The sequence below is a fragment of the Falco biarmicus genome, chromosome 3, assembly GCF_023638135.1.
Source record: "Falco biarmicus isolate bFalBia1 chromosome 3, bFalBia1.pri, whole genome shotgun sequence".
Lineage (NCBI taxonomy): Eukaryota > Metazoa > Chordata > Aves > Falconiformes > Falconidae > Falco > Falco biarmicus.
This window is the reverse complement of record NC_079290.1, coordinates 20907833-20935825: the sequence shown is the minus strand read 5'-3', so window position 1 is coordinate 20935825 and position 27993 is coordinate 20907833. Positions and strand designations below refer to the sequence as shown.

Sequence of the window (27993 nt, the reverse complement as noted above, 5' to 3'; positions counted from 1 at the left end):
ACAGGGCAGACTAGCTTTTCTCCAGTATTAACTACTGTGCTGTCCACCATAAAGTCATTTATCACCAACATACTTCCAGCACCGGTATAACAGCTGCAAAAATATAATTAGTCCCTCCATCTCTGTCCCACCGGCTAGCAGTCGCTGCTTCGGTGGTCTCTTTGGATATGCTTCTGTCCTCTACTGGCCAGAGGTCAAGTTTTCCAGAAGCTAGTTGCCTGTATAAATTACAGTGCACATATTTTACATCTCATTGTAATGCTTTCTTTTGCCAGCATCCGCTTCCTTGCAAATGTTCCATTTCCAAGCCATTTTTGTGCAAGCCCCAGGAGAAGCCATCAGACAAGCACGCTGAAAATTTATCCACAGGCATCATTAACGCACATCTGTCTGATGAAGACGTATAGTTCATGTAAACTGCAATGTGGAATGCCTCCTCTTCCAAAGAGCTAGTCCCACAAGATACCATTTGCTCAGGAAAAACAGGACCAGGGGAAATATCTGAATGTCCAGTACAACAAGTCACAGACTGCCCACAGCTATTTTGGGGTAAGAAGAAAAACTTGGTGCTGTTGTGTTTGAATAATTTTCAGTGTCAGCATTTGGAACACAGTACAGTGGGACGCTGCAGGAGAGGGACTGGATAGCGAGAGACCAAAAGGAAGCACGATACCTCTGCTTGTGGGCTTGGGTCTAATGTCACAGTGTTGAGATTATGTTGGGACTCCCAGATGTCTCTTTGGAGACAAGAAACTGAATGACTGCAAAAGCAGAAAGATTATAAGGATAAGACTTCTGCATTTGGACACCCTAGTAGAAGTCTGGGGACTCATTATTTCTTCCTTTTTCTTCTGTAACAGTTACAGTGAGAGCACCAACTGCTGGGCATAATGGCCCATCATGCAAAACGTGAGGAAGGACATTTCAAGCAATCTTTATGCCAGAAAGCAGTGAAACTAGTTCTTTGGCATTTAAAGGAACACAAAATGGGCCAAGTACAACATTTCTGAGCTGAAGGTCAAGAAGCAAACTTTAGAGAAGTAGAGAACTGATGATGTAAAAAAGCTGTCAAGATCAAGAAATGGGTACATAGAACCCACTTCAAAACAAGAAATGAAAAGCTACAACACGCTTTAAGCCCCCCAAATGTACACTGAACTACCTCCCTATCATCTGTTAATGCTTGTTTTCATATTATGGGAAATGGATGTGACTCAGCATGAATAACATGCCTCCACGTTAGGCAGGCAACGCAGGTCCCAACAGTACCTATACTGTAAGAAGACACTTGTTCCAGTGCCCTTTGGATCAGTCTATGGCAGGACTGTGCTTCCACATGCAGCCTTTGCTTTCTTTCATTAAACTGCTTTTATCTCAACCCATGAGTTTTCCATCATATTTTCTCCCCCTGTCCTGCTGAGGAGGGGGGGTGAGGGAGTGCCTTGGTGGGCACCTGGCAGCCACCCCACCAGATAAGGCCTTTCTGAAATTAGTTGTACAGATTATTTTTTCTGACTACTCTGTGAACATTCAGAGGCTGGGCTATGGTAAACCACTGCAGCTGGTTACTACCTGCTTAGCCTGCCCCTCTGTGCCCCAGCAGAAGCTGTCAGTAACACACAGCAAGTACAGACAAGTTTGCTTATGGGTATATAGAGGATGAAGGAGAAAAGCAGCAAGGTGGAAAGCTGAACCTCTTGTCTTGCTCTCTTGCTGTCCTTCTACCTGCAGCACCAAAGGGCTGTGCAAGACAATCATGTAATGACAGAGAGGTTATAATTGCTCAACCCCAGCTTCCTCTTGGTCCAGAAAACAGCTGTATCCATCCTTAGCCGAGCAAAGGCATGGAGTACTGCCCTCTGCTCTGATGCTTTGGGCTCCAATCCTATCTAACTTATAACATTTTATCTAGCATTACTATGGATGATCCTGCTTGCCTTTAAATGGCTGCCTTCATAGTTCATGAAAATACCTGTCCGGATGGGGAAAACACTCACAAAAAAACCACACCGCAGAAAAAAACCCAAACCCACAATCTGCCTCACCTAAACACAGTCATTAACTGTTTCCTCTGGCCTATAAATGTAATCTCTGCTGAATTAAACTCCACCCAGCTTAACTGTCTGTGTTGGCCACATACTAAAAAAGTTACCTGCTGTGCTGTTATCTATCACAGCTTGGTAACAGTAAAATTGTGCCTTGTCTGTTTATTGTTGGCAGAGGTTCCACCAAGTCCCATTATTTCTCCTTGAATCCACACATAAACACTGAATGGGACAGGACTGAGAATGAAAGTCCTTTCCTGGTTAACGCATTTCCCCTAAGCCCATCTGTTACCCTCCGAGCAGTATCAAAGCATCGCTGCTAAGGAATAGCCTGAGGAGGCTTGGGAGGGAGTACGTTCTTCTATTCAAGGAAAACAGAGGGCGATTCAGGAATTCCACCAGTTGTTTATTTTTAAATACAATGATTCATATTGCCTTGCAAGCATATCAACCGATTTACAGAAAATTGTTTAAACAAAAGTAACAATTATCCTCTTGCCTCACTTCTGAGGATTTTTGCTTTCCTGATAGAGGATAGCCATACCATCTTTGGAGCTGCTCAGCATATATGAGTGAGAACTTCTCGAAATACAAAATAAATCACATAAAAATCACAATAATCATTATTACTGTGAAAATTATAATCATTGAAGTAGCTACTCAGTCCCGATTTCCAATCTGGGTTACAGTTGATTGGACTAGAATACTACGTGTAGACACAGGCTTTGTTAGTTTTTTGGTAGCTTCTCTACAACCCAGCAACAAAGGCTGCAGCATCCTATCACACTGCTTGAACTGATGCCACAGAAATTGAAATGGATGTGAGAGATGAACTCTGATTTGGACACCTTCCAGATGAAAGCACTTGGCCCAAACTGAAGTCAGACAATGGCTGCTTAACGGATTGCTTTTAAAAAGCAAAACCTATATTCATCATTTTCCCATTCAACCAAGAAAACATTCCTTATCTAAAAAGAGGAGATTCCTTTGTCTAGGAGCAAAAAATCAGATTTAGATGGTTCCACAGATTGGCGATGAATAACATCAGGCCTCCTAGCAACATTCTTCAGCACCCTTCACATGCAGACTTGGCTCTGTATTTCAACTGCCTACTGTACGCGGCAGTCATACACTTCAGGATATGACTGTATATGGAGTCCGTGTCTGGCAGCCCTGAACAGTATGTGGTCTGAATCACTCATTACTCTCAAGTCATCAGATTTGGGGCAGCAAGTCAAGCAGTGTGAACACAGCTCATGGGCATGCAATCAGAAAAGGAAAACGTTATCCTTTGTGTTCAACTCTTGAACAGTTGCATCATTTCCTTAATGAACAGTGAACCAAGATGTAAGCCTTCAAAAAAGCCCTTAGAAAATCTTTGGGAGCTTTTATTCCCAAGCTTTCTCTAGCCAGACACCATGGGATGTTCTTTTATGGTCTGAAAATATCCCTCTCTTGCTTTCATAAACACTTTTTTCTATCTGTTTAAGTATAAAAGATACAAAAGTGGTTTCTAAGGTCTTTGTTAAAACGTAATTATTTACCCTGCGCCTTGGCAAAAGCAGCCTGCTAGAGAGAATTCAGCCAGTTAGCAAAAAGCTTCAATTTAGGTAAAGGGGTGGTTTCCCCTCATTAATCTCAAGTAAAAAATGTTTTCTACAGCATGATGCCTCTGACAGCAAGTTTGTATGGTTCTGAATGTTCCTTGACTGCTTTCTTCTTTAATAAAGGCTGTATACGATGTGTCAAACTTCTGATTTATTTTTACAGCATTACAAACGCGACGCATTTTGTACAAAAGATGAGTTTTAATACAGCACAACTACCTGAAGACCGTACTTCCTAAGAATGCGTAAGAAGCTGCAAGTATATAAATGTCCTCTTCTGTATTTTCAGGTACTTAATTGTCAAAATCACTCACAGTACACCACCAACTGGAAAAATTTTTTTTTTTAGTTTTTGCATATGAATATTTTTTTCTTTATACAGCCAGCCAGTAAGCACAAACTATCGTACAGTCTGTTATCTATCGGCCCTCACAGACGCTGTGTGGTTTCTTTCTGAGGATATTCCTTCTCCATCACACAGGAGGCCTTCTCTGTACTTCGGAACAGCACCAGCTGAATGGTGTTAGCACAAGCACTCGGGGTGGGGAACACCAAAGCGCTTCAAACCCACGCCAGTCCAGTGATATCGGAAGGCCAAAGCGGAAGGCTCGTCTATACTGGCAAAAATGCTTCTATGCAATCAGTAGCCGTAGTAGTAGTACACCTATAAAGCTATAAAATTAATATAGGCGTGCATGTGTGCACGCACACCCGAAAACAGATACTCAGCAATTTATCAGCATGATCTAAAAAAAAAAAAAATTACAAAACTGGTATGTCTCAATCCCCACCTTCATTACGGGGGGGTGTCACTTCGCAGACACCTGCTGCGACTCTGCCCTGACTGCTCAACCTACACATACCCATGCGGCCCGCGGCGCTGACCCCTACCGCCGCCGCCGCTCCCGGCGCCTCCCGTGACGTCCCTTCCGCCGCCGGGGCGCCCGCCTTCCGCCCGGGAAGCCCGAGCGCTTCCGCCTGCGCGTTTCCAGGGCGACGCGGCGCCCCGGTGCCCCGTGAGTACCGGCCGCCGCCCGCGGGGGAGGCCTGGGGGTGCTTCGCCCTCCCCCCGGGGGGTCTCGCTGCCTCCCGTGCTCCCGTTACCAGCCGGGCGTCCCCGGGGAGGGGCTGCGGAGCGCGGGGCGGCCCCCGGCAGGCGAAGGACGGGTCGCGCCCCGTCCCGGCAGCGCGGCGCGGCTCCTCGGGCGGCCGCGCTAAGTGGGGAGGTAGCGGGGGGCCTGCTCGTCTGGGGGCCCCGCAGCCCCGGAGCGGGCCGGCGGGGCCGTGGGGGCCGGCCTGCGGGGTCCCGGGACACCGCCTGTGCCCTGGCCCCTCCCGGCCTGCGGGGCGGGCGAGCGGCGCCTCGGGCCGTGCCCGGCAGCGGAGGGAGGAGCGCTGGGCAGGTGCTGGGCCCGGAGCTCGGGAGCGGGGATGCGATTTTCCGTGCTGGAGCCGGGCAAAAGAGCTTCTCGTGTCCCCTTACGACAGGTCGGGGCAGGGGCCCTCCTGGTGGGCGCTGTGAGGGGAGGGGTGCGAGAAGCACCCCCTGTTCAGCTGCCCAGCGAAGCTGCAGTGGTTACGGGACTGGTGTCCAAACCAAAGGGTGATGCGCTGAGCAATCTTCTCATCAGTCGAACAGTTTTATCTTGGATAGGGCCACGTAGGGGGAAAAGGGATGGTATAACCGCCGTATGGAAGTTGTTATGATACACTCAAACAAGTACTTAATCATTCATCTTAACTTCTTTGTGCAGCTTGACTCAGTGGGACCAGTTAATGTCAAGGGATGTCAACTCCCCCTCTCGCTGGGACAGGAATGCCGCCTGGTGCCTTCTCAGGGGCACAGGCTCAAGCAGCTCGGGAGGTAAATACAGCTTCACTCTGTCGTATTGGCCAAGAGACTGTGCAGGATATTGTGTTTCGAACGATGGAAATCTTCCAGTTACTGAGGAACATGCAGGTGAGAAATAACTTCTTTTTATGGTCCTCAACTTGGCATGTTTTTGCCAATATATATATGGGCACGGGAGATATAGGAGCTTAGGACATTTAAATACGTAACTTGATCAAACGGCTTTGAAAAGAGGGATTGACTGGAGAAGTGAATACTACTCTTAATATGTTTGATTACTCCTGTATATTAAGTGAAGATGGGAAAAATTAAAGAATGCTGATTTGTTATTGCCCCCACAATAAATATACTCTAAATACACTTAGTATCTGTGTTTTCCTTTATGAATAGTGAGGTCTGTTTAAATGCTGGTTATGTTTCTCTGGTTTTGATAGCATCTGGGTCATAATTTCAGAGAAATTTTCATTGATCTTTTCCTTATATATTTTCAGTCTAGGACTTTTTGACATTTCTTTTTGTTAATAAAGCAGACATAATCCTTATTTGTGTCTACTTACTGAGAAAATGTACAAACTTTTGTTGTGTTTCTCTGTTGAGAGCAGAAAATAAATCATCACTTCCATTTCCTCTGTGTTTTCATGGCTCTGACAGTTTCCTTCTGTAGTTATCTTAGGTGTGTGTACATATACATATATATATATATACACACATATATATATGTAGTTAGAGTTTGCCAACTCTTAAGTGTTTTCACGCTGAGTGAATTCACTTTGTGTCTGAATTGTGACCTGCGGTTGAGACACAAAGTCTGGAAGTATAATACTCAGATAACAACAGAACCATGCTTAAGCACTTTGAAGACATTAACTGAAAAGAGTTACAGAAGGATTGAGAATGACTAAAGCGTTGAATACATGAAGCTGTTTGACAGAAGTGATTTGGCACATCAGATGAGCAGATAAAATACAGAATTTTGCTGATAAAAAAGATAGAAGTTTCAGTGATTTCTGTGGGGATAGTGTGATTGTCTTATTTTTAAATGTACACACACCCCCTCAGATTTATTTTAGTTAATTTATTTTGTGTGACAGAAACTTGAACATAATATTCTTAATGTTTTGGGGTTTTGGTTCTCTTAAGTTACCGAATGGTGTTACTTACCATACTGGAACGTATCAAGACAGACTGGGAAAGCTGCAGGAACATCTCCGTCAGCTATCAATACTCTTCAGAAAACTGAGATTAGTTTATGACAAATGCAATGAAAACTGTGCTGGGCTTGATCCTGTTCCCATAGAAGTAAGTATCTTTATTCATATATAAATTACAAATCAGAATAACTGAACTCTCCTTAGCATATCATCCACTCTCCTGAGTTGTCAGAGACTGATAACAAGTTTTAAATGAAACTAGAATTATTTGGTGGACTTCATTCTGTTTATTATGTGGAGCTGGTTGAAAGATTTTGAAATTTTCGCACTAATATCAACAATTCTTACCAGCTGGGAGGGATCCAGTTTTGAAATCAAACTTCATCTAAAATTTTAGCCTTTTTCCTGAGGCTTCTTGGCACATTCACCGATTTGTTTCCCCTAGGGAAAAAAGGGTCAGGGCAAGTTTTTTTAAAAAAGCAGTTACAGTGGGTAAAAGTCTGCTTTAAGCTCTCACCTTCCAGCCTGGCTCCCTGAGTAATAATGCTTTATTCTGTTGCTCTGGCCATCAGTCTGTGCCTCCATGGTTCCCTCAGTCAGCTACTCGTAACCTGCTTAGCCAGGATGAACCAAACCTGAACATGCAGTGGTGATGGAAAAGTTAGCGGTGTAGGACTTCCAGGAGGGAGGATCGTCCAAAGTTTTTGCCTAATAAAAATGCTATTCCTAGTAAAGTCAAAAGTTTATTTTCCCCCCACATAAGCTGTTTCTAATTCCTAGTAATACCCTTAAAGCCTGTTTTGTGTTATGGTTTGAGTTATTACTGTTCTATATTAACCAGAACTATGAAGTTCTTTAAATACTGCCTCTGAGGCAACTCCATTAATGAACTTCTGATTGTCCATTGAGTTTTAATAATATAAGCATTATCTTTTGTATTTGAGTCTCTTCACTGAGTAGTTGAAAATAAAGAAATTAAGAAGTCTTTTCTGTATAGTCCGTTCTAAACTACTAATCTACTTCTGACAGCAGTCACTGCCGTGTATTTCAGAGAAAGGTACCTGGAAACCTTACAGCAAGCAAGGGAGTAAGAGAACTTTCCCTTTAAAAAAAAATAAAACTTTTTGCATGGTTTGTTGAGTTGTTTGCAGTAGTTGAATACTTGTGTCCCCTTTAAAAGCTTTTGATGTGTCTGGTTTTCCCATAGGGTTGGGATGAGGTAGCGTTGGTAGTTTTTTTTTTTTTTTCTTTTTTCACTTTTCACAGTTTTTTTCTTGTTATCAGGATGAAAAAAGAATTTCCATAGAGAAAGGAGTAGTCACTTTAAGCTTTTTTTTTTTTAACTCAGTGTCTCACTGATACCTAAAGGACAGCATAATTTTGTATCGATAGTTGGAATTCTTTTTCTTTCATTTACTTAGTCTTTTCTTCTCTGAAGTTAATAGAATGCCTGCCTTCTCATGTTTTATTGGTTAGAGTGAATGAGAGTGGCACACCATTCCTTTTGGATCAGTTATCTTAAATTCTTATTGCAGCTTTTCAGGAATATTCTCAGACATTTAATGACTGAACATTCTAACCATATCTTTAAAGAATATCAATTATTATTTTTACACAGTCAAGAGAAGTCAGTATCTACTAAAATTCCCTAGCCTATCATTATTGATACAAATGTTTTCATATTTTTTCGTTAATGTGTACTAGCAATGTAATAGGTATTCTTACCAACTTTCTGTTAAGCAACGTATCAAGGCCTGAGATAATTGTGAAGCAGATCTGGCTACAGAGTTCTCTAACTGATTGAATTTCCTACTTCATTTATGTGTTAGGTTTAGTTCTTTGCTTTTTTTTTTTTTATTTTTCTACTAGCTTTTCTGAAAGATGGGAGGTTTCAAAAGGAAATGTTCTGCTTTGAGTGGTACTTGATTTTTCCATCAGAGAGGAGTTCTTTCCAAGAGTATTTAGCAGCCACACTACTGCGTCTTTATGGTATGCAAATGTAGTAAGTTGTTAACCTTTACTATGTTTTCATGGAAGAGTTTAGTGTGGTAGTTTTTGTCCATTTTGATAAGCTTAATAAGAATGACCTATGGAAGTTTTCGTATAGAAGGAAATTAAATTTTCAGGGGGTTAAACCGAAGTAAGTTTTCCATCAAAATGCTGAAGAATGCTGCTGCATGCTTCATAAGATCATACCCCAAGCTAAGTAACAAGTTAACATGCATTCGATGAACAACTTGCTCCAAGACTTTTAATGTCTTCTTGCTCAATTACATCAATTACTATATGCTCATTTGTCTGTAATGTGTATGTGAACAAGTATGTAATTTTGCTGTCAGCTTTAGCTTTTCTCAGTTCGGACAGAAAAATCTACAACAGACTATTGTAGACTTTCTGGATACACATGTATAAAATGCTACAGCTTATAATTATTTTTTAATAAGATGCTAGTAGCTTGGGAATATTCTGACACAGAAGCAAATATTTGTTTTGTATGTAGTATTACTGATGCTTTTTAATTTTTTTTTTTTTTTTAGGAAGGGAACACGCATTAGTATTCGTTTAGAAATCAAAGATTTTTGGTTTTGTAGAAGCTTACAGGGAAGGAGTACCCTATGATCTTTTCCAACGAAAACAAATCTATGATTCTGTGTCCCTGAGGAGATCACAGTGGGAAATTTTTACGGAAAAACTCCTATTAGGTAACTGTGGGCCTGACTGTAAGAACAGCCAATCAGAGGCTCACTACCATAGTCATAATTAGGGTATTAACCAAGTAGCTATATAAAGCCAGTCATAATTGTGTTTCACATATCACTGAAATACTTTATAATAATAACTTCATGTTTGTGGTATTTCACAGTGTGGAATAGTAAATTTTAAAATCGCAATCTGCAGAATTCAAGAATAAAAGGATTATCTATGATAAACATCTTATAATGTAAAGACCGGGTTCTGCCCACAGTTGTGAAATTGCTTAGGTCTGGGCATGGTAATATGTGGGGTTGTGTCTTTTTGAAGCACACTGTTTTCCTGGAGAACTGACTGAGATCATTCCAAGGTCTTTGGGTTGAGGTGACAAAGTAATCTTGTCTCCACTTCCTCTTGGGAAGTTTGAACCTTCGGAGAAAATGGTAGCACCGTATGTATCTCCTGGTTTTGTTTTCTTTTTTTTTCTCCCCCCCCCCTTTTATTCCCCACCCCAAGCTAATGTTTCTTGTCTTCACAGCAACTTATTCCATATGTTGAAGAGGACAGCTCCAAGCATGATGATCGTGGTGCTGCAAGTCAGCTCCGTTTTGCTAGTGAAGAGAGAAGGGAAATCATGGAAGTAAATAAGGTAACAAAGTTGAAATTAATTTGCCTAAAACTGAGACTGTCACTTTGTCATTACAAAGCTTAAATTTCTAGATTGCTGTACTAAATGCAGTATGTGTGATGACTACCATCAAACCTGGTAATAAATACTTCTCGCATGTAACTATTTCAGAGTTTTAGTAAGCAGGGTCTTTTTAGCTGTACCTCTGGTACAGTAGAGTTTAGGTTTCCTGACAATTTAAACTTGTTCCTCTTTTTAAACCAACACATATTCTTCTGAATATGGTGTATTATGTTTATGCTTAACCCACTAGATATTGGCAGCACAGGTTGAGGTAAGGTGCCTGTTGGAACTTACTTCTCTTCAAAACTTACCTTCAGGGTGTTAAAAAAATGGATATTCAACATCAAATTTGTAAATATTATTGCAGTAATGTAGTTGGTAAGGGATTTCCAGAGCTACCTTCTGTATTTTGACAGTTTGAGGAAGACCGTTCCATTTGTTAAGTGTAGCATTTAGCGAATCTTGACACATTCAGAAAAAATATACTATGTATGATAAAGGTGCTGTTAAATTTTCAGTTTGAGTGGCAGTATGCAATTGAGTACAATTACTAAAGATGGATTCAAATTTTAAAATAAATGTGCTGTAGTAAATGCTAATATAATGAGATTAAAAATACGTAGTTTTACCAGACCACAGTTTTGAATATTGTTTCTTCAATCTGTAAAGTGCAAAGATAGGATTAATTAAATATTTCTGTTGCTGTAATTTCTGTAAATGCTTAGCAAAAAGGAGGCACGATCTACAAAAATAACTGAACAAAGGAAATAAATGAGTAAAATATTTCTTTATGGAGAGAATAATTGGTGGATTTTCAGCTTTTAAATACTTCCGATATTTTAGTTTGTCTTCAACAATCAGGTGTACTGAATTTTTCATAACCCATTTATTTAGAAAAATGCATGCATATTTTACAGGAGAAAATTAGGACTATGTGAATTTAGAAAAAAGCACTTGCCAGCTTTCCTGTTATATCTTTCTGTTCAGTGCTGATGTGGCACGGTTGTATATATTATATTATATGTAATGCTATACTGTGAATTTATGCACATTTATTTCCAGTCTTTAAGTGTTAATAAGCTTAACTGTCCGTATTTGCTGTGTTTTTAATAGTTCTATGACATGTTTTTGCCCTTGTTGTTGTACTAGTATGCTAATATGTTTTTAAACATCCTTGGTGTGATCTTGTGAGAAGAATTTCATAAATGTTTATGATGAGTTCTGAACCTTAAAAAGGTTGATGGTGTTACAGGAACATTGGTAGCAAACTGGTAATTAAGAATGTGTTAAAACCTTCACTTAAATCTGGTCTGAAATCCTGTATTTACACTTAAATGCCTAGAGCAAATTTCCAGATTTTCCACAGTAAATCTTCACAAGGTAGTTGAACTTTCTCTAGTATTCTGTGGACAAATACTTAGTAACTGCTGCAAAAGAAATTTAAACTTCTTGTATCCGAAAAAATTCTGAAAAAATTTTTTTCTTTTGTTTCCCTCCAGCTGTATAAGCACACCCACTACCACTTTCAGAGTGCAAATTTTAATACATTGCAGAATAGGAAATGCTTTGGGTTTTATGACTAGAAATAAATAAATCCTTATTTTTGCAAAGAAAAAAACACAGATTAATTGGTCTAATTTCTGACAGTGGCTGCTGGGCTCAAATAGCCCTCTATGGTTCTACAGCTTTTCAATCCTCTGTAGTATGTAATGTCCGCCTCCCAACTCGGTTTTGCTTAATTTAGTTTAGCAAAATTTCAGTAATACAAAATGTTGACAAAAATGCTGTGACAGTGAAGCCAACATGACAGATTAAGATTCTTGACCCACTATCTTTTCTTCCTTCAGCTGATTGTCCTTCTCTCACCTAGTCCTTTTTGCTGTGATAGGCAGTATTTTTTCAGTCTTGCATGTTACTGGTGCCAAAAAAGCAGTATTGCGATAACCCAATACTTTGACGCTGTTGAGACATTTGGATTCTTAGACCTTTCATGGGTCTCTTAATTTCGCCCTTCTTGCTGTGATACCCAGCCAGTCTGACCTCTTCGGTGGCTCTGAATGTATGTGAAAAACACTAACTGCCCTGCCATGTGGAGCACAGCCGAAGCTAGTAGATCATATAAACCTTGTGGATCATATATTCTCACAGAAAAGCACCCCTCCTTCCAGAAGCCGCTGATTTCAATACATAGCAACTCTGCTTTGCTACCACAGTTGTCTGGGAAGGGAGCATCCTCAGTGGAGGAGTGTCACATCACGTACTTCTGATACTCACCATGTCACTCATGGGGCAGGAGAACCTGTTGATGTAGCAGAGTTCCCAAATACCAGTAGGCTTTGATGTCAGTTTACACTACAGTGACGTCTTCTGGTCTTATTTATTTATTTATTCTGCTATATTAGACTTATCTTCTAGGTCAGAAAGTTTAATGTGCTCACCTTGGTTAAGAAGTACTTACCCATTAATTTAAAACACAGATCAGTTCATGAGGTAATGAATTTATGTTCTAGCAATTCAGTAATGTTTAGCAATTGTAAGTTTAAGTGAAACCTATTAAGCTTAAAAACAAAAGGGATTTTTGCCAGCACTAAGAAGAGTGCATTCTTACTATGACATAACCAAACAAACCATTTATTGAGCACTGACTACTTCTACCTTCCATACCAAACAATCCTCTCCTGCAGTTCCAAAAAATGTTGCTTATTGCTTTTATCTCTATTTGTTTTCTGGGGTGGTAAATTGTTGAGGTGGTAACTCTTTCTCTGGGATAAATAATTTACTGTTCCAGAATCAGTTTAGCATTTGCATTAGTCTACTAATACAAGTTCCGATACAGTTTCCACTGAACATAATTACTATTTGCAACACTTGGAAGCCATTACCAAAATTTACTCGCTTGTCTTCATGTTTTTTGAGTCTTTTAATATTCTGTCTACAGGCTTTTTACCTTCTAAATATAGCGTCATCTGTAGTATTTTCAAGATGTCAGGCTCACCTTGGGCCCATGGTGACAGAACTTACAACAGAACATATAAAATCACAAACTGAGAACACTTTAATCTTGTGTTGCTGCCATATCAGCAGTTTTCTTTACCACTTGTTTTTAGAAATGGAGCAAGTACAGCTTTGGTTTTTCAGTTGCTGTAGGTCTCATTTCAAATGAGGCACTTAGGAAAATCATCACATAATTAGCCACCTCAGCTCATTTGGGTGAAAATGAAACTATGTGAAATAGCATTAGGACGTTCCAGGTGACTCTTTAGAAAACAATCATGTTTGATATTCTTAATTAATCTTTGCTAACTGGTTAACAGTAATCTTGCTAAGAGAGGAGAAGGCAATCTACATGACAGGCTTTTAAGTTAAGCTGTTTAGTTTTAAGAGTTTAGCTCTGGGCTTTTTTGATAGCAAAAGCATTGTGCACTGCAGCTGGTGTTGTTTAGTGAAGTAGTCCTTAAAATGACAGCAATTTGCAATTAGTCTTTCTCTTTAGGGAAATTCACCTGGAAACTACTTTTGACAATGCTGAAAACCTAAATTCCTTTTAAACTGTTTTTCAAACTATTTGCACGTATTTTTAATTTGTTTTCTATTTGTAGAGTCCTTTTTCACCTAAACTATGAATTTGCACCAAAGAACACTTTAACAAGAGGGGAAGAGTTTTTGATTTGGACACATTCTAAGCAAATTAATCTGCACTGGGAGCAGTTCTATCCTGTTTTGGGTACCAAAACTGGGTGTCTGCAATGATAGAATCATAGAGGAATTTAGGCTCAGTGGCAGGTCTGGAGATTATCTGATTCAACCCCCAGCTCAAAGCAGGGCCGATGAGCAAGGTTAGATCCAGTTGCTCAGGCTTATATCCAGTAGCATTTTGAATTAACTGTAAGGATGGAAATGTCACCCTTTCTGAGCCCTTCTTAAATGTCAGCTTTCACTATGAAAGTTTTCCTTATGTTACATTGGAATTTTCTTTGTTGTAACTCACGTCAGCTGCCCCTCATCCTTTTGCTGTGTACATTCAAGGGAAGTCCAGCTTTGTCTTTTCTATGATCTTCATCAGGTAACTGAAGACAGCATCATGATCCTGCCTTAGCCTTCTCTGCCTGAGACCGAACAAATACAGCTTTAATCATCTTGGTGGCCTTCCACTAGACGTTCTCTAGTATGTTAGTGTTTTCTGTTGAGCCTCAAATTGGACAATCGTTCTCCAGAGCCAAATAGAGGAGAATAATAATTTCACTTGACCTGATAGGCATGCTCTTACTAATATAGCACAATGTGCAGTTTGTCTTCATTGTTGGAAAAAGGTCCACTGCTGACTCACATTCAACTTGTCAGAAAGTTTCAAAAAGGATCTCAGGTCCTTTTCTGCAAATCTACTTTCTGTTCAGTCAGCCCTCTGCTTGTGCTGTTGTGTGAGTTTATTCTGGTTTCAGTTGTAGGATGTTGCTTTAATTGAAGTTCCTGGGATAGGTTTTGGCCTGCCTTTCCCACCTGTTGAGGCCCCTCTGAGTTGGACATCCTACCACTGAGTATATCGACCACTTCCCCCCATTTGATAATGTCAACAAATTTGATACTTCGATACAGTGAATAGGTCATTAAGTATGGATAAGTCATTAATGAGGATATTAAGAATATTGACCTGAGAAACATCAAGAGTGACCAGCTGCCGCTTGGTCTTGATGCTGATGATCACAACATTTAGAATCCAATAGTCTGGTCAGCTTTCCATCAACCCTGCAACTGTGTCAAAAGCCTATGTCAAAAGCCTGACTAACATGAAAGTAAAGAAAATGCCCTGCTCTCCCCTTGGCCACAGAGCCAGTCATTTCTTGATAGAAGGCTGTCATGTTGGTCAAGCACAACACATCTTTGATAAATCAGAGATGACTGTTCCCAGTCACCTTATCATTCATGTGTCTGGACATGACTTGCAGAAGGATTTGGTATATAGTCTTTCTGGGGTCAGGGGTTAGGCTGACCAGCCTGTAATTTCTATATCTTTCTGGATCCCGCTCCTTGCCTTTCTTGAAGATGAGTTCAGATGTTTCTTTTTTCATCAGGAGCCTCTTCCCATCTTCAATAGAAAATTACGTAGAGTGGTCTTGTAATGTCATTAGCCAGCTCTCTCAGCACTCAGATGCATTTTATTCTATATAATGAAATAATTCCTTTCAGTTTCATATAACGTTGCATGCAAAGTTTTCATGTTGCTTCTTGTATCAAAACAGTATCATGGTTACAAAGTTGAGAAATGTTAGGGAGCACTGACTTAAAGCTGTCCATGCTACCCCAATTGTCCCCTTTTGTCCTTGTATAAATGCATATTATACAACCTTTATTACATTATCACATTCACATTTGGTTCCTCTTCCTCCCATCTCCTCCTCCTTTCTTTTCTGGAAGAGTCCTTGAGCTATTCTGCTTTTGTTGCAGATAAGCACTCTTTATGTTGAATCAGTATTACGATAAGTAAAATTATAAGAATCCTGGTTTATGTGTCGTGTAACTTGCATGAGGGTATTGAATAAGAACAGAATTTGGGAATGAGAAGGAGGGATTTAATGTGAGTAGGGAGAAAGTAACTGAAAGCTGCTCTTGAGAACTGGATTTTTATGCTTGTCTTTGCCACAAAATGTCTGTGGTGGTTGTTTATTCTTCCCCTTATGGCTTGTGATAGCTGTCCTTTCAGTATGTGGGCAGCTATTAATTTGCGAAGTTTAGGGGTGGGCTTGAATCTTAGATATCTCTGAACAAAGTTGGTAGGCATTCTGGTTTTATCCCTAGTGTTCCTGTGACTTAGTTTGCCATCTGTAACTGAGGATCATACATGTGTGATTTTCATGTTAAGAATGGGGATGTAACACTGAGGAGTCTGGTGGAGAAGCACCTTGGGGAACGGATAATGCCATTACAAGCTACATAGCATAGAGGATGCGCAGTAAATATGACCTCAGACTTCATTGTTGAATGGTATATAAGCGGTATGAAGCAAACATCCATCTATTTTAATGAACGTGCTTATTCTCTTTGAACAAAAGAGCAGTGGATACGTGCAATTGCTGTCTGGTTCAGTGTGTGAAAAGTATTGAGCGTGCAGTGGAGCACAGGCTGTCGCTGGTGTCTCTGCTTGTTTCAGGAACAAACAGTTACGTACGCAGAAGGAGCGGGTTTTCTTTCAGCTGTCAGGTGAGGAGGGAGGCAGAAAACTCATAAAATCTCAGAGTAAGGGGTAGAACAGTTATGCATGTGAAGGACATCAGGAAAACCTATAGTTACTGAACAGTAAGTCTGTTAATGTTCAATTGCACAGCAGTTAATGTATTAGTGATGAATACTTTTTATCAATTTGAAAAAATATTATAAATAGATGGATGTGTGAATTTACTATGACAAAAGTTGTGCATTGGTATCAATTGAGTAGCCATAAGTTAGAACATCACCTGGCATTTTTCCTAAATTTTTTTTTCCTGCTGTGTGCATGTAATGTTGTAAGTCCTTTGACTGTAAAACTGAAGGAGGAAAAAGGGATTTTCTACCTTCTTACTTCAGAGATTTCATTATGAAGGACTTACTTTAAAAAAGAACAGTATAAATTGCCGGGGCAGGCTTGAATTTTTCTTGCCTATCACAAGCATTGTGTTTCTGTAGAAATGTCTTGAGTGTCAACATAGGCAAGTACTCTGGATGGTTTTACAGGCATCAGTTGGAATGTAATCTTACTCTTCCACAGGATTTACACTATTACCTTTGCCTGAAGAAGGGACTTTTAACAAATGGATTGAATGCAGGATAATGACTCATAGTCATGTTTCGATTTTAAAATGTGAAAGATAGATGGGCTTAAGATGAGGAGAGAGATGGGAGCAGCATGCGAAGTAAAGTTCTTACACGTTTCTGATAGAAAGTTGTGGATTGGTCTAGACAGCACTGACTTCAAATGAAATGAAAGTGAACCAAAAATGAGTTTAGGTAAAAAATTGCTTTCAGTCAAAGTTGAAGTTACTGTGTCCTACTGAACCCAAATCTGTATGAAACATGTCAAGTTCTTTATGGGACGTTCCTTGGAACACAGCTGTTTTCTGGATATATGTTATGGTTCTCCCACTCTGTTTCATTTATGCAGGTTTTGTACTTCTGTACATGTTTTTATAAATGTCCTACCTGACCTAAGCCTGCTAAGGTCTCTGTTACCGGAAGGTGCAGTCCTTGCTGACTCCATCATGCTGGTCATAGTACTTGCAGTGTCAGGCAAAATGGATAGTTAATCACATTGAAAATTAATATCACCAAAGACCCCTTGGGATTGGTTTTCAGTCAGAACATTTTTCTGACAAAGAGGGACTAACAGAAACATGCCTGTCACATCTAAGGTGAATTTAGGTCTCTTAAATTCATTATAAACTGCCTCATATAAGATAATTTTCCTGTGCTGTCATAGAACAGATAGTCAGAAACTGTAGCATATATGTAGGTTGAAGTACCTTTTCTTGTTTCATACAACTGTCAATCCTGAGAAGCAGTCCAGAGTTCAACCAAGTCATTTCAGTAAAAGGAGGAAAGAGTGGGAGACGACTTGCAAGCAATCTGTTCAAATGAAAATTTGTTGTTGCTGCAGAAGCTGCTTACAGAACTTGCCCGTTTCCCAAGAAGACCATTTCACTTACCTTTCCAAGGTTAGACCTGAGTTGAGATGTTCTTACTGGCTCAGCAAAGTCTTAAGGAGAGGCCAGCACTGCCAGTGGTGCAGAACATATTAATTATGTAGTACTTTGTGGTGTGGACCACTGCCTGTCAAAGATTGGTAACAGAGATCACTATATGCATTTCAATTAGGAGACCATGCTCTCTGAAGTGGGTATTTTCCCCCTCTCTTTATTCTTTTTTCAGCCTAGCAATCCAGAGATAGTACTTAGATGTTTTTTCTGTCTCTAGAAAAAGTAGAATAGAAGAGCTAAGAAAATAGCTCTTCACTGAAGACAAGGATCTAAAATTATCTTCAGATAAAGTAACAATCGTATACTACTTGTCTTTACAGATGCATGTGAACTGTCCTACATCTGTTTTTCCATCCTTCTCAGGAGTCTGGAATTGAGTGTTGTCTCTGCTTCAGGGAATGTGTCCACCAAAGTCTGTGTTCAGGAGTATTTCCCTTACTCAAAATACTATGCTCCCATGTAATGTAAGCCTAATTACCATTTTACTTCAGACCATTTTTTCGGGTCTGAAGTGAACAGGCTTTCCTCTGGACTCCTTTCCCCGCTGACCAGCTAGACAAAAATGTTGGTGTGTTGTTGGCATCAAAACTCAGAAGACTGATTTTTAGGATATTGCTGCTTTTGTTGCTTGCTTTTATCACTGTTCCAGTTACTTTGGTCATGTTACTGATCTGAGTCACTTTTTAAATGTATTGCCATTTGTGTAGTGCAAATAACAAAGTTATGTCAAACCTGAAACATTTTGAATAATTTGTCCTCTTTTGATGGTAGTAAGTCTTCCCTGTGCTTTCACCTTACTTGGAACTCTGGACTTGCCTAACGAATAAGTAGTTTGATCTCTTAATGTGAGAAGATGGACATCTTATCAAATCGGAAGGACGTAGGTTGCTGCTAACAATACACAGTAACTTTAGTTTTTGACAGCTTTGATTTGAGCAGGAAAATGAATTAATTAGACAATAAGTACATGTATTATTCTGAAACATGGAAGATTAGGAAGATTGTGTAACGTCTTAACACAGGGGTCCTCAAACTTTTTAACCAGGGGGCCAGCGCGCGGATGCAGTGGCAAGCAGTCATCTGCGGCTGCTTGGTTTCTCCCCCCCAACCCCAGCCAGGTGTGTGTGTGTCTGTAAATACTGGGGGCTGGATTGAGGACCCTGGGGTGCCATATCCGGCCCACGGGCTGCAGTTTGAGGACCCCTGTCTTAACACGCTGAACTTTCTTCTCTAAAGACATAGTCTTCTTTTGGTTATGCACCCAAATGAAAGTGAGCTTGCTATTCTGTTCCTTCAAATGCTTCTGCAGTTCACAAAAACAAATACATAATTGCAAAGAATACAGCGTGCTTGGGATTATCTGTTTCAAGATGGGACCCCTTAGCCCATCAGGGTTGACCTGAAGGGCTGGATTGGCTTCACCTGTACCTTGTGCTTTGTTAAAATTTCTGCTGTTAATCCCTCATTTTTCTGTGCATCCAAGTTATACAACATATATTCACATAAATTTACCTGTTCCCTGAATTCTTTCTTCCTATTTAGAGTGCTATATTTTGGACTTGGGAAAGAGAGGACCAATCCTCACAAGCCTCTGTTTTTTGAGGGGATCACTTTTTTGATAGAAAGACTGCTGTGAAAAGAAACACACACACACAGAGCAATGATCCATAATTTTTGAGGCTTTCTTGTATTTTTAGAGTGTGCTTTAAAGAGGATGTATTATCCTACTAATACTGCTTACAGGTGACTGAGAAAAAGATTGATCTAGCATTTGATAACACTGTAACTTTAGTTGAATTTCTGAGTGCACTATTTGAACCAATTTTTTAAAAAAATCTTACAATAAACTCTTCCCACAGAAACTGAAACAGAAGAATCAGCAGCTGAAGCAGATCATGGATCAGTTACGGAATCTTATCTGGGACATAAATGCCATGTTGGCAATGCGGAACTGAACAAGGAAAATCAAACCTTGTAGCTGGAAAAGACACAAAATTGTTTGGATATACTTAATTTCTAAGAAATAACATGCTTTCCCACAACCCCATTGTAATAATGTTTTAAAACTCTTCAAGATTAAAATGTTAGGTTTTTTGTAATAATGTAAATGGTGTTGGCGGTGTTCTTATAGAAGATTCATCCTACAGGTTTTACCTGAGTGACTTGCTTAGCCTAAATATAATACAGGCTAAGTATCTTACAGTAATAATTGGCTTTGCTATGCAAATGGGGGTTTTTATAAGTGAAGTCTTTCTGGATTATGATTTTTTTTTATAATACAGTTAACACCATGTTAGAAATAAGTATTTTCATCTGATTCTGCAGTGCAAAACAGCTCTACAGGCTGGAAAAGTTGCAATAAGGAAAAGTCACTCTAGTAAGCTGCAGGACTGAAATAAGTGATCACGTATTACAATGCAGTGTTTGCCCATTGTGGGAATATATACTACAGGCTACTGTGCCATGTAAGTTCATCTTATTCCATATTGTACCTCTGGATATATGTTATATTAGATAAATTGGAGCAAAATTCAAAATGTGCATTAAATTACTCCTATATCCCTATGGACATAGTTAAGTATTTTTTAAGTGAAGACTGCATACATTTATCCTCAACATAACCTTGTCCTGTAACTATGCGTTATAATTTCTTGAGTACTGCTGCAGCTATTGTATGGTGTAGTATTGCTGTAGCATTGTGTGTGGTTGGAATACTTTGGTTTTGTTTGCCAGAATGCACTGAATAAATGCCTCATTAATTTTTTCCCTATGACTGTCAGTCCTAGAAAACTTCAGAGTATGCAAGCAGTTCATTATTTTGAGTTAATCTTATCGACCTTAATCTTTCTTTGTTCTACCTCTGGTATTCCTCGCAATTTTTATTAGCTCTGAAAGTAGTCTTAATAATTTTTGTTATCCACAGAAGCTGCCAGTTGACTATGTGTACCTTTTTCCAGATGAAAGAATATGTAAAATAACACTGTTTCAGTACAAATCCCTAGGGCACTCTACTGTTAATATTTGTCAAGTTGAAAACTGACCATGCTCACAATCTGCTTCTTGGGTATTACTTTTAACTTTCGTCCCATGCCCAGTCGATTCCTTAATAGTTCTGTGTGAAAGATTTGCTCAGAACCTTCTGAAGAGTCCAGTTAAATGGTATCCTTTTAAAAGATACCTTTTTTACAATATAGGGGTTTGATACTGAATGCTTATGGATTTGAGATACACGGTTTAAAAAATGTTACACTGGTTTTGTTGTTCTGTCAGTCTGTTTTATTTTGGTTTTTAATAATTTCAATCCATTTGTCTACTCCTTGAGGCAAAAATCACTGGTATGTAATAGATCTGATCACACCTGGTTAACAATATATGACTTTCCCCAGAGTTAGGTACAATATAATGGTCTTGTATTACTCCTTTTGAAGGTTTTAAACCTTAACAGATGAAGGGATGCCCAATCTTATAATTGCAAATAAACAGAGAACATTCATTTTTATTAGTTTACACAGTGTTGAAAGTCATATGGAACTATGACAATACCTCAATATGAGTAGATGTCAAAACACCTTACAAATGAAGTTGGACTCTTTTTCTGCCATGTTACAAATGGCTGGTTTACTCAGTGGTAAAGCTAGCAGCAGAACTGTTTGTTTCCCATTTAGATTGACCACTATGGCAGACTTGTTAGTCAGAAATAATGGTCTGTTTCTGCAGCTGTGAGAGAGATAACTTTTATTTACAAAGCTTTTGAAAAAGGAGATGAAGACTACAAGTAGGGTTTTTCTTTTGTTGTTTGTTTGAAATGCAGGTGCATTTTTGTATTTGCAAGGTGTAGTGGCAGCTTTCTGTTTAGTGTATGTATAAGCATGGATCTAACCAAGAAGTATTTTAAGTGGATTTTGAAATGGCACCAACATCTTAATTGTGAGCGTAAAATTCTCAGTACTTACTATTTTGTTTTATTTTTGGAACAATTATAGAACATGGAGATAAGTCTAGACTTTGCTTTACTGCCTGTATATTATCTATGTAATCTTACTAAATGTCTTCAAAGTTTTTTGACTTCTTAATTGCATATAAACAGTACAAAAGTAACCTGAAATGTGAATAAGAGTGCAAATATTGCAAGTAGATAACTGACTGATACAATATTCAGCTTACTCTGTGCAGCTGCTAGCAGTAGCCAAGGTTTATTCTACAATTTTTCATCTGGGAGAGCGGAGAAAACGCTTCAAACCACTACCAGAGTAGATGGCGCGGTAGCTAAATTGCAAAGTGCAGAAACTGACAGAATTGTAAATTATCACAGTAAATACCGTCAAAACAGGAACTTTGCAAGATGTTGGACCAAAACCATACACTTTGACTTACACAGATGAAAGCAGGGGTAGTGAACATAATTCATATGCTACCAGATCCATGAATAAGTATAGGATTTAGCCAAGAAGATGACAGTTTTAAGAAAAGCGGCAATTCCTCAGCTGTGAAACACTTTTAGAGGAATTACTGGGCATCAGCATGTGCTGAAATTTAGTATTTTAGTTAATGCTAACAGAACTTTAACTGCTGGTTAATGCAATGGCACCAAATTAAGTATTTACAAATATGCAAAGCAGTAACAACAGAGATGTTTAAATGTTTCGTTTATATATCATTGACTATTTCTGTATTTATTATTAGGCAGAAGCTGGATAAAAATACAGACATTCCCAGCAGCTGATACCAGAACCTAGGATGGTTCCATTTTTGGAATATAAAAATATTTGAGGGGTTTTGGGTTCTCAGGGCTCTATTTTGCCTGGAAAGGACTTGCGGCAGTGGAGCTGGGATACTGAATACTTTGTAGCATGCTTGTGGGGGCACCCCAAGTTAACACCCGTTCTCAAAATGAAACCATTAATCCAACACCTTTGTGGACAATGTAACAGATACTGAATGTTTGCAGTGTCACAACGCTGGAGATGCCTGCTAGTCAGTATGCAAAGGTCCAAGGTTTTTTATATTGACAAGAGCGGGGAGCAGATTCTAGGTCTTCTCTAAGTAAGGAGGAAAGACACAAGGAGTTTACCTTTCCTCGTCACCCATAGAGGCAGCAAGGCTACATCATGAGTGCTGTAATAAACCGTGACCATTTTTGTTGTCCTGAAGAAAAAAACCTGCTCCAATTATAGTATTTCTTACTGTTGGAGAAACTGGAACTTGTGCACAAGTGCTACTTAAATTAATCACTGTAAAGAATGGATTTAGGTGCAGTCGGACAAGGATTCTGGTCTCATAGGAAGCAAGATTTCATCGGTGTGCAAGATGGCTGCACAAACCAAAAAGACCACAGCTGAAGAATGACTGACAACTGCTGTGGAAAACAGTAAACTGCAGATGTAGGTCTGAAGGTCTGAAATCAAAAACAAGATGCAATGACACCCAAGGACGCTGTGAGTCAACTGAGGTTTAGAGAGGATGGATTAGTTTAATTACTTCTTGCTAACAAAGGACATGGGGAATTATAAAGGAATTACAAATACATCAGTGCAGAAAAAAAATATTTGGGGAAGAAGATGAGTAGTTTGCTCACTTCCCTTATTTAATAGTAAAGAAGACTGATATGGTGGAGCATCAGGGCTTTAAAAGAGGACATTTTTTGCTGAGATGGAAGGTTACTGTATACCTAAAATAACAAGCTGGCTGATATGTATTGCAGGTTACTAATGAAAGTGACAAAAAATATGTACCAATGCCAGGTTTTGCGTAAGAAAATGTAAATGGGTAACTGGAACATAAGAGGTAAATAAATGCAATATAGTGAAACTTTTGGCTTGTTAAATCTAACTTCTGTGTATATTTTAAGGATTTTTCATACTGGCATTGCACAAGGGATGCATTCTAGCATCTGTTACACTACACAACAAATAACACTACTAAAAGCCAGGAATAGTGTTTGTGTAGATGTGAATGTAGTCATAGAATCATAGGAGTTCTTTTCAAGTCATTTCAAGTTGGAAGGGACCCATAAGAACCATTGATTCCAACTCCCTGCTTCTCAGGAGAGCCTAAAATGAAATCATGTGACTAAGAGCATTGTCCAGACGGTCCTTGTACTCTGACAGGGTTGGTGCTGTGACCACTGCCCAGGGGAGCCTGTTCCAGTGACTGACCACCCTCTCAGCAAAGAGCCTTTTCCTAATGTCTAATGTGAACTTCCCCTCACACAACTTCGTTCCATTTCCACGTGTCCTATTGCTGGTCACCAGGCAGAGGAGATCAGCACCTCTGGCTCTGCTGCTCCCCTTGAAGAAGCTGTGGACTATCATGAGGGCACCTCTCAGCCTTCTGTTCTCCAGGCTGAACAAACTGAGTGACCTCAGCCCCTCCTCGTAAGTCTTGCCCTGGAGACCTTTCACCATCTTGGTTGCCCTCCTCTGGACACACTCGAATAAACGTAAATGAAAAATGTAGGTAAGTCATCTTTCAAGTTGCTACAGGGACTCAAAATAAGTGGTGTTTAATAGGAATAAACAAATGATTGAAGTAACGGCCATAGGCAGAAAAGCAGATATGAAGAAAAGCTGGAGATCTGGATTCTGATATTCAGACCACGTTTTAATATACAGCTGCAGAATACATGGTTTACAGCACTTCTTACTGGACTATGCCCAGTAAAGACCATAGGCGTATTTGAGGCAAATAAGCAGAGGCACATTTTCAAGCCTGCGCTTAATCTGGAAGCATCTTGGCTCGTATTTGATCATGTTCAACTTGTAAGCTACCTAATTACTTAGAGTTCTGCTTCTGCACATGTTCCCAGCAGCTGATGGTATCTGATAATCACTGCTGAGGTATAAACTCTGTGATTTTTCTGTCCAAGTCCTATATAAGGCCTGAGCTGCTATGCCCTCTTTGGCCTCTCGTTTTCTCACTTTCCCTTCTTAGCTGACTGCCCCTGCTACAAAGCTGTGGAGCAATGTTCTGGAATAGAATTGAAAATGAGTGTCTGAAAGGAATTAACTAAATACACATCTGTGATAAAATCCTTTCCTAGGTCTGCATGTGCTTTCTCATGAAGTCTTGCTTGAAAAATAAATCCAGATTTGCCTAAATAGGAAGAAAGATATGTGATTTTAAAGTTGTCTGAGTAGCAATTGACAGCAATGCAGTTGTTTTTATAGCCATGTAGATATTTTAGTGGTATTTACAGTCCTGGAGAGGGAGGAAGACGGTCATGAAGACAGTCCATTACTGAAATACATTGTTGAAGTGGGAAGACTTTCAAACAGTAAGGGGAAAATACAAAGAAATACAACAGCAACAATCAAAACTTCATTGAGCATGAACTGGCCATAAGATAGAGGCAAGGAAAGACGATTTGGGAAAACACATTTTAAACATGCATTAAAGAGATAATTGGGATGCAGTGAAGGAAAAAAAGGCACTGCAGTTTTGGGGTGCACAACCAAATACTGCATAGTAGGGAGTACAAGTGTGAGAGCTCTTGCTCCGAGAGCAGTAATTCTGATACAGTAATTCTGCATGAAATACTGCATTAGTTTTGGCTTCAGCATGTTGCTAACACAGTGAAAGAGAAGAATACTGATGTGCTACCATATGAATAATCATTAGGATAACTTGTGAAAGCAAAGATGAGTCTTAAACGTAGAAATTCTTGGGCAGATGCACCAGGAAGGTAACTAGAGTGATTTGAAGTGGCTGTAGTACAGGACCGTGAAAGAAGGTAAGCAAGAACTTATTTCACAGAACAGCAATGAAGAGGGGTGTGGGTAGAGGAAACCTCTTAATGTTAAGATATGAAATGCTAACTTCCCTAGCGGTTTAGATGTCTCTTGGGTTACTTGGAAAATTTAAAACTAAACAGCATGAAAAGGCTAGGCGAATGCATTGGGAAAAGGCAAAAATTAATCCTATCTTGCATTAGTGGACCAAGAGGTGGACTAAACTGCCTTGACTGTTTTCCACCTTTAGATTTTATGGTTGTAAAGCATCTGTTTATCAGATGACTATTTGTCAGATAATGAGCTCCTGAGAGCACCTGGACTAGATGCCACCTGCAAGTATTAAGCAGGTTTCATGGTTTCTGATTATTTGCTGCTGAAATTCCTTTTCAGGTTAATATGCCTTCATGGAATTTCTATCAGAGGAATCGGAGCAGAAAAGGAAATGAAGCAGTTTGTTTTTTCTCCCTCCCTGCCTCCCCACTCCACAGTCCCCAGCCTCCTACCCTTAGTTTTGGTTCATTTCCTAGTGAAGAGCTGCTCTGTGATCTTGCTCTGTGATCTTGCTGCAAAGCTGAACTACTGGCTGATACCTGATTACTGTCTGTTGACTCAGTAGAATTTAGGAAGCCTTTTACTAATGGGAAACGTGATGCTATTTATCCATCCTTCCCCAGCTGATACTAAAACCAACCGCAGTGCTTGCATGCCTTGCAGCATGAGCTCATGTCACAGTCTGCACTGAGGGAGCATGTTTGTTCCAGCATAGACACAGAGGGATGATCTAAGTATGGAAAACTTGGTAGTATTTTGCCTCGGATATAAAGTAGCATTAAAAATTATTATGTAAACTCCACGCTACTTTTATTGCATTTGCATATATTACATATATTTTTGTTCAGTGTGGGAGTTTTTAATTACTTTCTAGGGAATGTGAACTTTTTTAAAGGTCTTGAATAGTCTGAGCAACCACATCTAAAATGCCCTCCAGCAATCACAGAAGGAAGGAATGGAAATAGAACATAGACATTGCATTTTCTCACAGAGAAGAAAATAGGTTTTTACGTGTGTTTAATTACTATCGCCACAGTCCCAATTTCTCATCATAATCATTTGGTAGCTTAGATTTTATAAAAACTATGAGCCTCCCTGTACCACTTTGAAAGTAATAAGCAGATTCACGGTAGTTAAGCCAAATACAATTAGATTTATTTATTTTACAGCTTTGTGAAGTTGCAGACCACTGTAATTTAAATTAGCTTTACAAAGCCAGGGTGGAGTTGGAATTAATTCATGCAAAGAGTATATGGCCTTCAGATTTGAGCTTTTGAACTCGAACAATTCAGCTAGTTTTCCTGCTGGACACAAAACCAAGCAGAGAAACAATAAATCCTTCAGTTGTGCAAACCCTTGTCACAGGCAGGAGTAAGGAAAACAGGTGGAAATGTCAGCCCGCTGATATTCTGCATTACAGTTATGGAGCAGATTATGGAATGTGCTACTACCATTTTGCTATACTTTAGTATGACACCTACCAAAAAAAGGTTGTTACAGGGGCAGCCCAAACTGATGGCACAAGGCCAGCAACATTCACCCTCACCCACATGCGCTGGCTGCGTTCAGCTTTGAGGCACAAGTGTTTATTTATTCCTGAAATTGATTACTTCTGTGTGCCATGTGTGTAATATTTCTGAAGCCCTTTGTGTTATGGCTTGTGTACTTTTAAAGGCCTTTCACTGACACATAGTGAAGTCGAGTCTCTGGTGATCAGCCCTATATGGATACGCCAATAAAGATCTCTGTTTGTATGGGTGAAGATGTACAAAACCAATGGGGATCTCTGTGCCTGAAGTGCTGGCTAGATAAACAGGAGGGAGTAATGACAGAAATAGAGAGCAAAGGGTTCCTTCCCCAAGGACTGAAAACTTTGTTTTCCCTTTGTTTCACATTTTTTTGTTTGTCAGTTTTTTATTGAATATGTGAAAAACTGTCTCCTTTCAGTGCATGCAGGTTTCCATTTCCAGCTCCAAGACCATTTGCATTTCAAGTTTGGGTTCAGGCTGTTGAAAGGCAGGAATTATCTGCAGTGTGCAAATGTGAATGTGGAGTGCAACTGCCCAGGAGACTGGTGATACATCATCTCCAGAGGTTTTGTCGAGGTCTTATATTTTAACAGTGTCAGCCTTCTCAGTCTGTTGCAAGCACAATTTACACCCCTTCTGTCTCCTAAGAGGAAAAGAAATAGAGGCAACAGAGATGTTCCCATAGGAGTGACTAATCTTTACCCTTCAGGAGTGTTCAAGGATAGCCACCTCTACTAATCATTAAATAGTTGTTTTTAAAACAAAAAAAAAATACTGCAAAGCAGTAAATCCCATTTCCCAAATGTTCTGCAATGTACATCATTATCTATTCAGCTTCTTATAGTCATTACCAGAGAGAAATTAGGTCTAGCAATGAATGGTCAGTATGATGCTGTCAGTGACACACACTTCAATTTTAAAT

The 27993-nt window shown here is 39.5% G+C and overlaps 1 protein-coding gene across 2 annotated transcripts; it reads left to right on the top strand.

The window, feature by feature from the left end:
* Positions 1 to 4574: 4574 nt before the first annotated feature.
* Positions 4575 to 23572, top strand: MED30 (mediator complex subunit 30). 2 transcript variants are annotated; one of them, XM_056332442.1, is made up of 5 exons: positions 4575 to 4668; positions 5407 to 5612; positions 6645 to 6803; positions 9885 to 9995; positions 19621 to 23572. In XM_056332442.1, the coding sequence occupies exons 2-5, from the start codon at positions 5439 to 5441 to the stop codon at positions 19714 to 19716; spliced, it is 540 nt and encodes a 179-aa protein (XP_056188417.1). In that variant the 5' UTR covers positions 4575 to 4668; positions 5407 to 5438; the 3' UTR covers positions 19717 to 23572. The 2 variants fall into 2 exon arrangements, with proteins under 2 accessions (XP_056188417.1, XP_056188418.1); XM_056332443.1 differs by lacking the exon at positions 4575 to 4668 and adding an exon at positions 4997 to 5140.
* The last annotated feature ends 4421 nt before the right edge of the window (positions 23573 to 27993 follow it).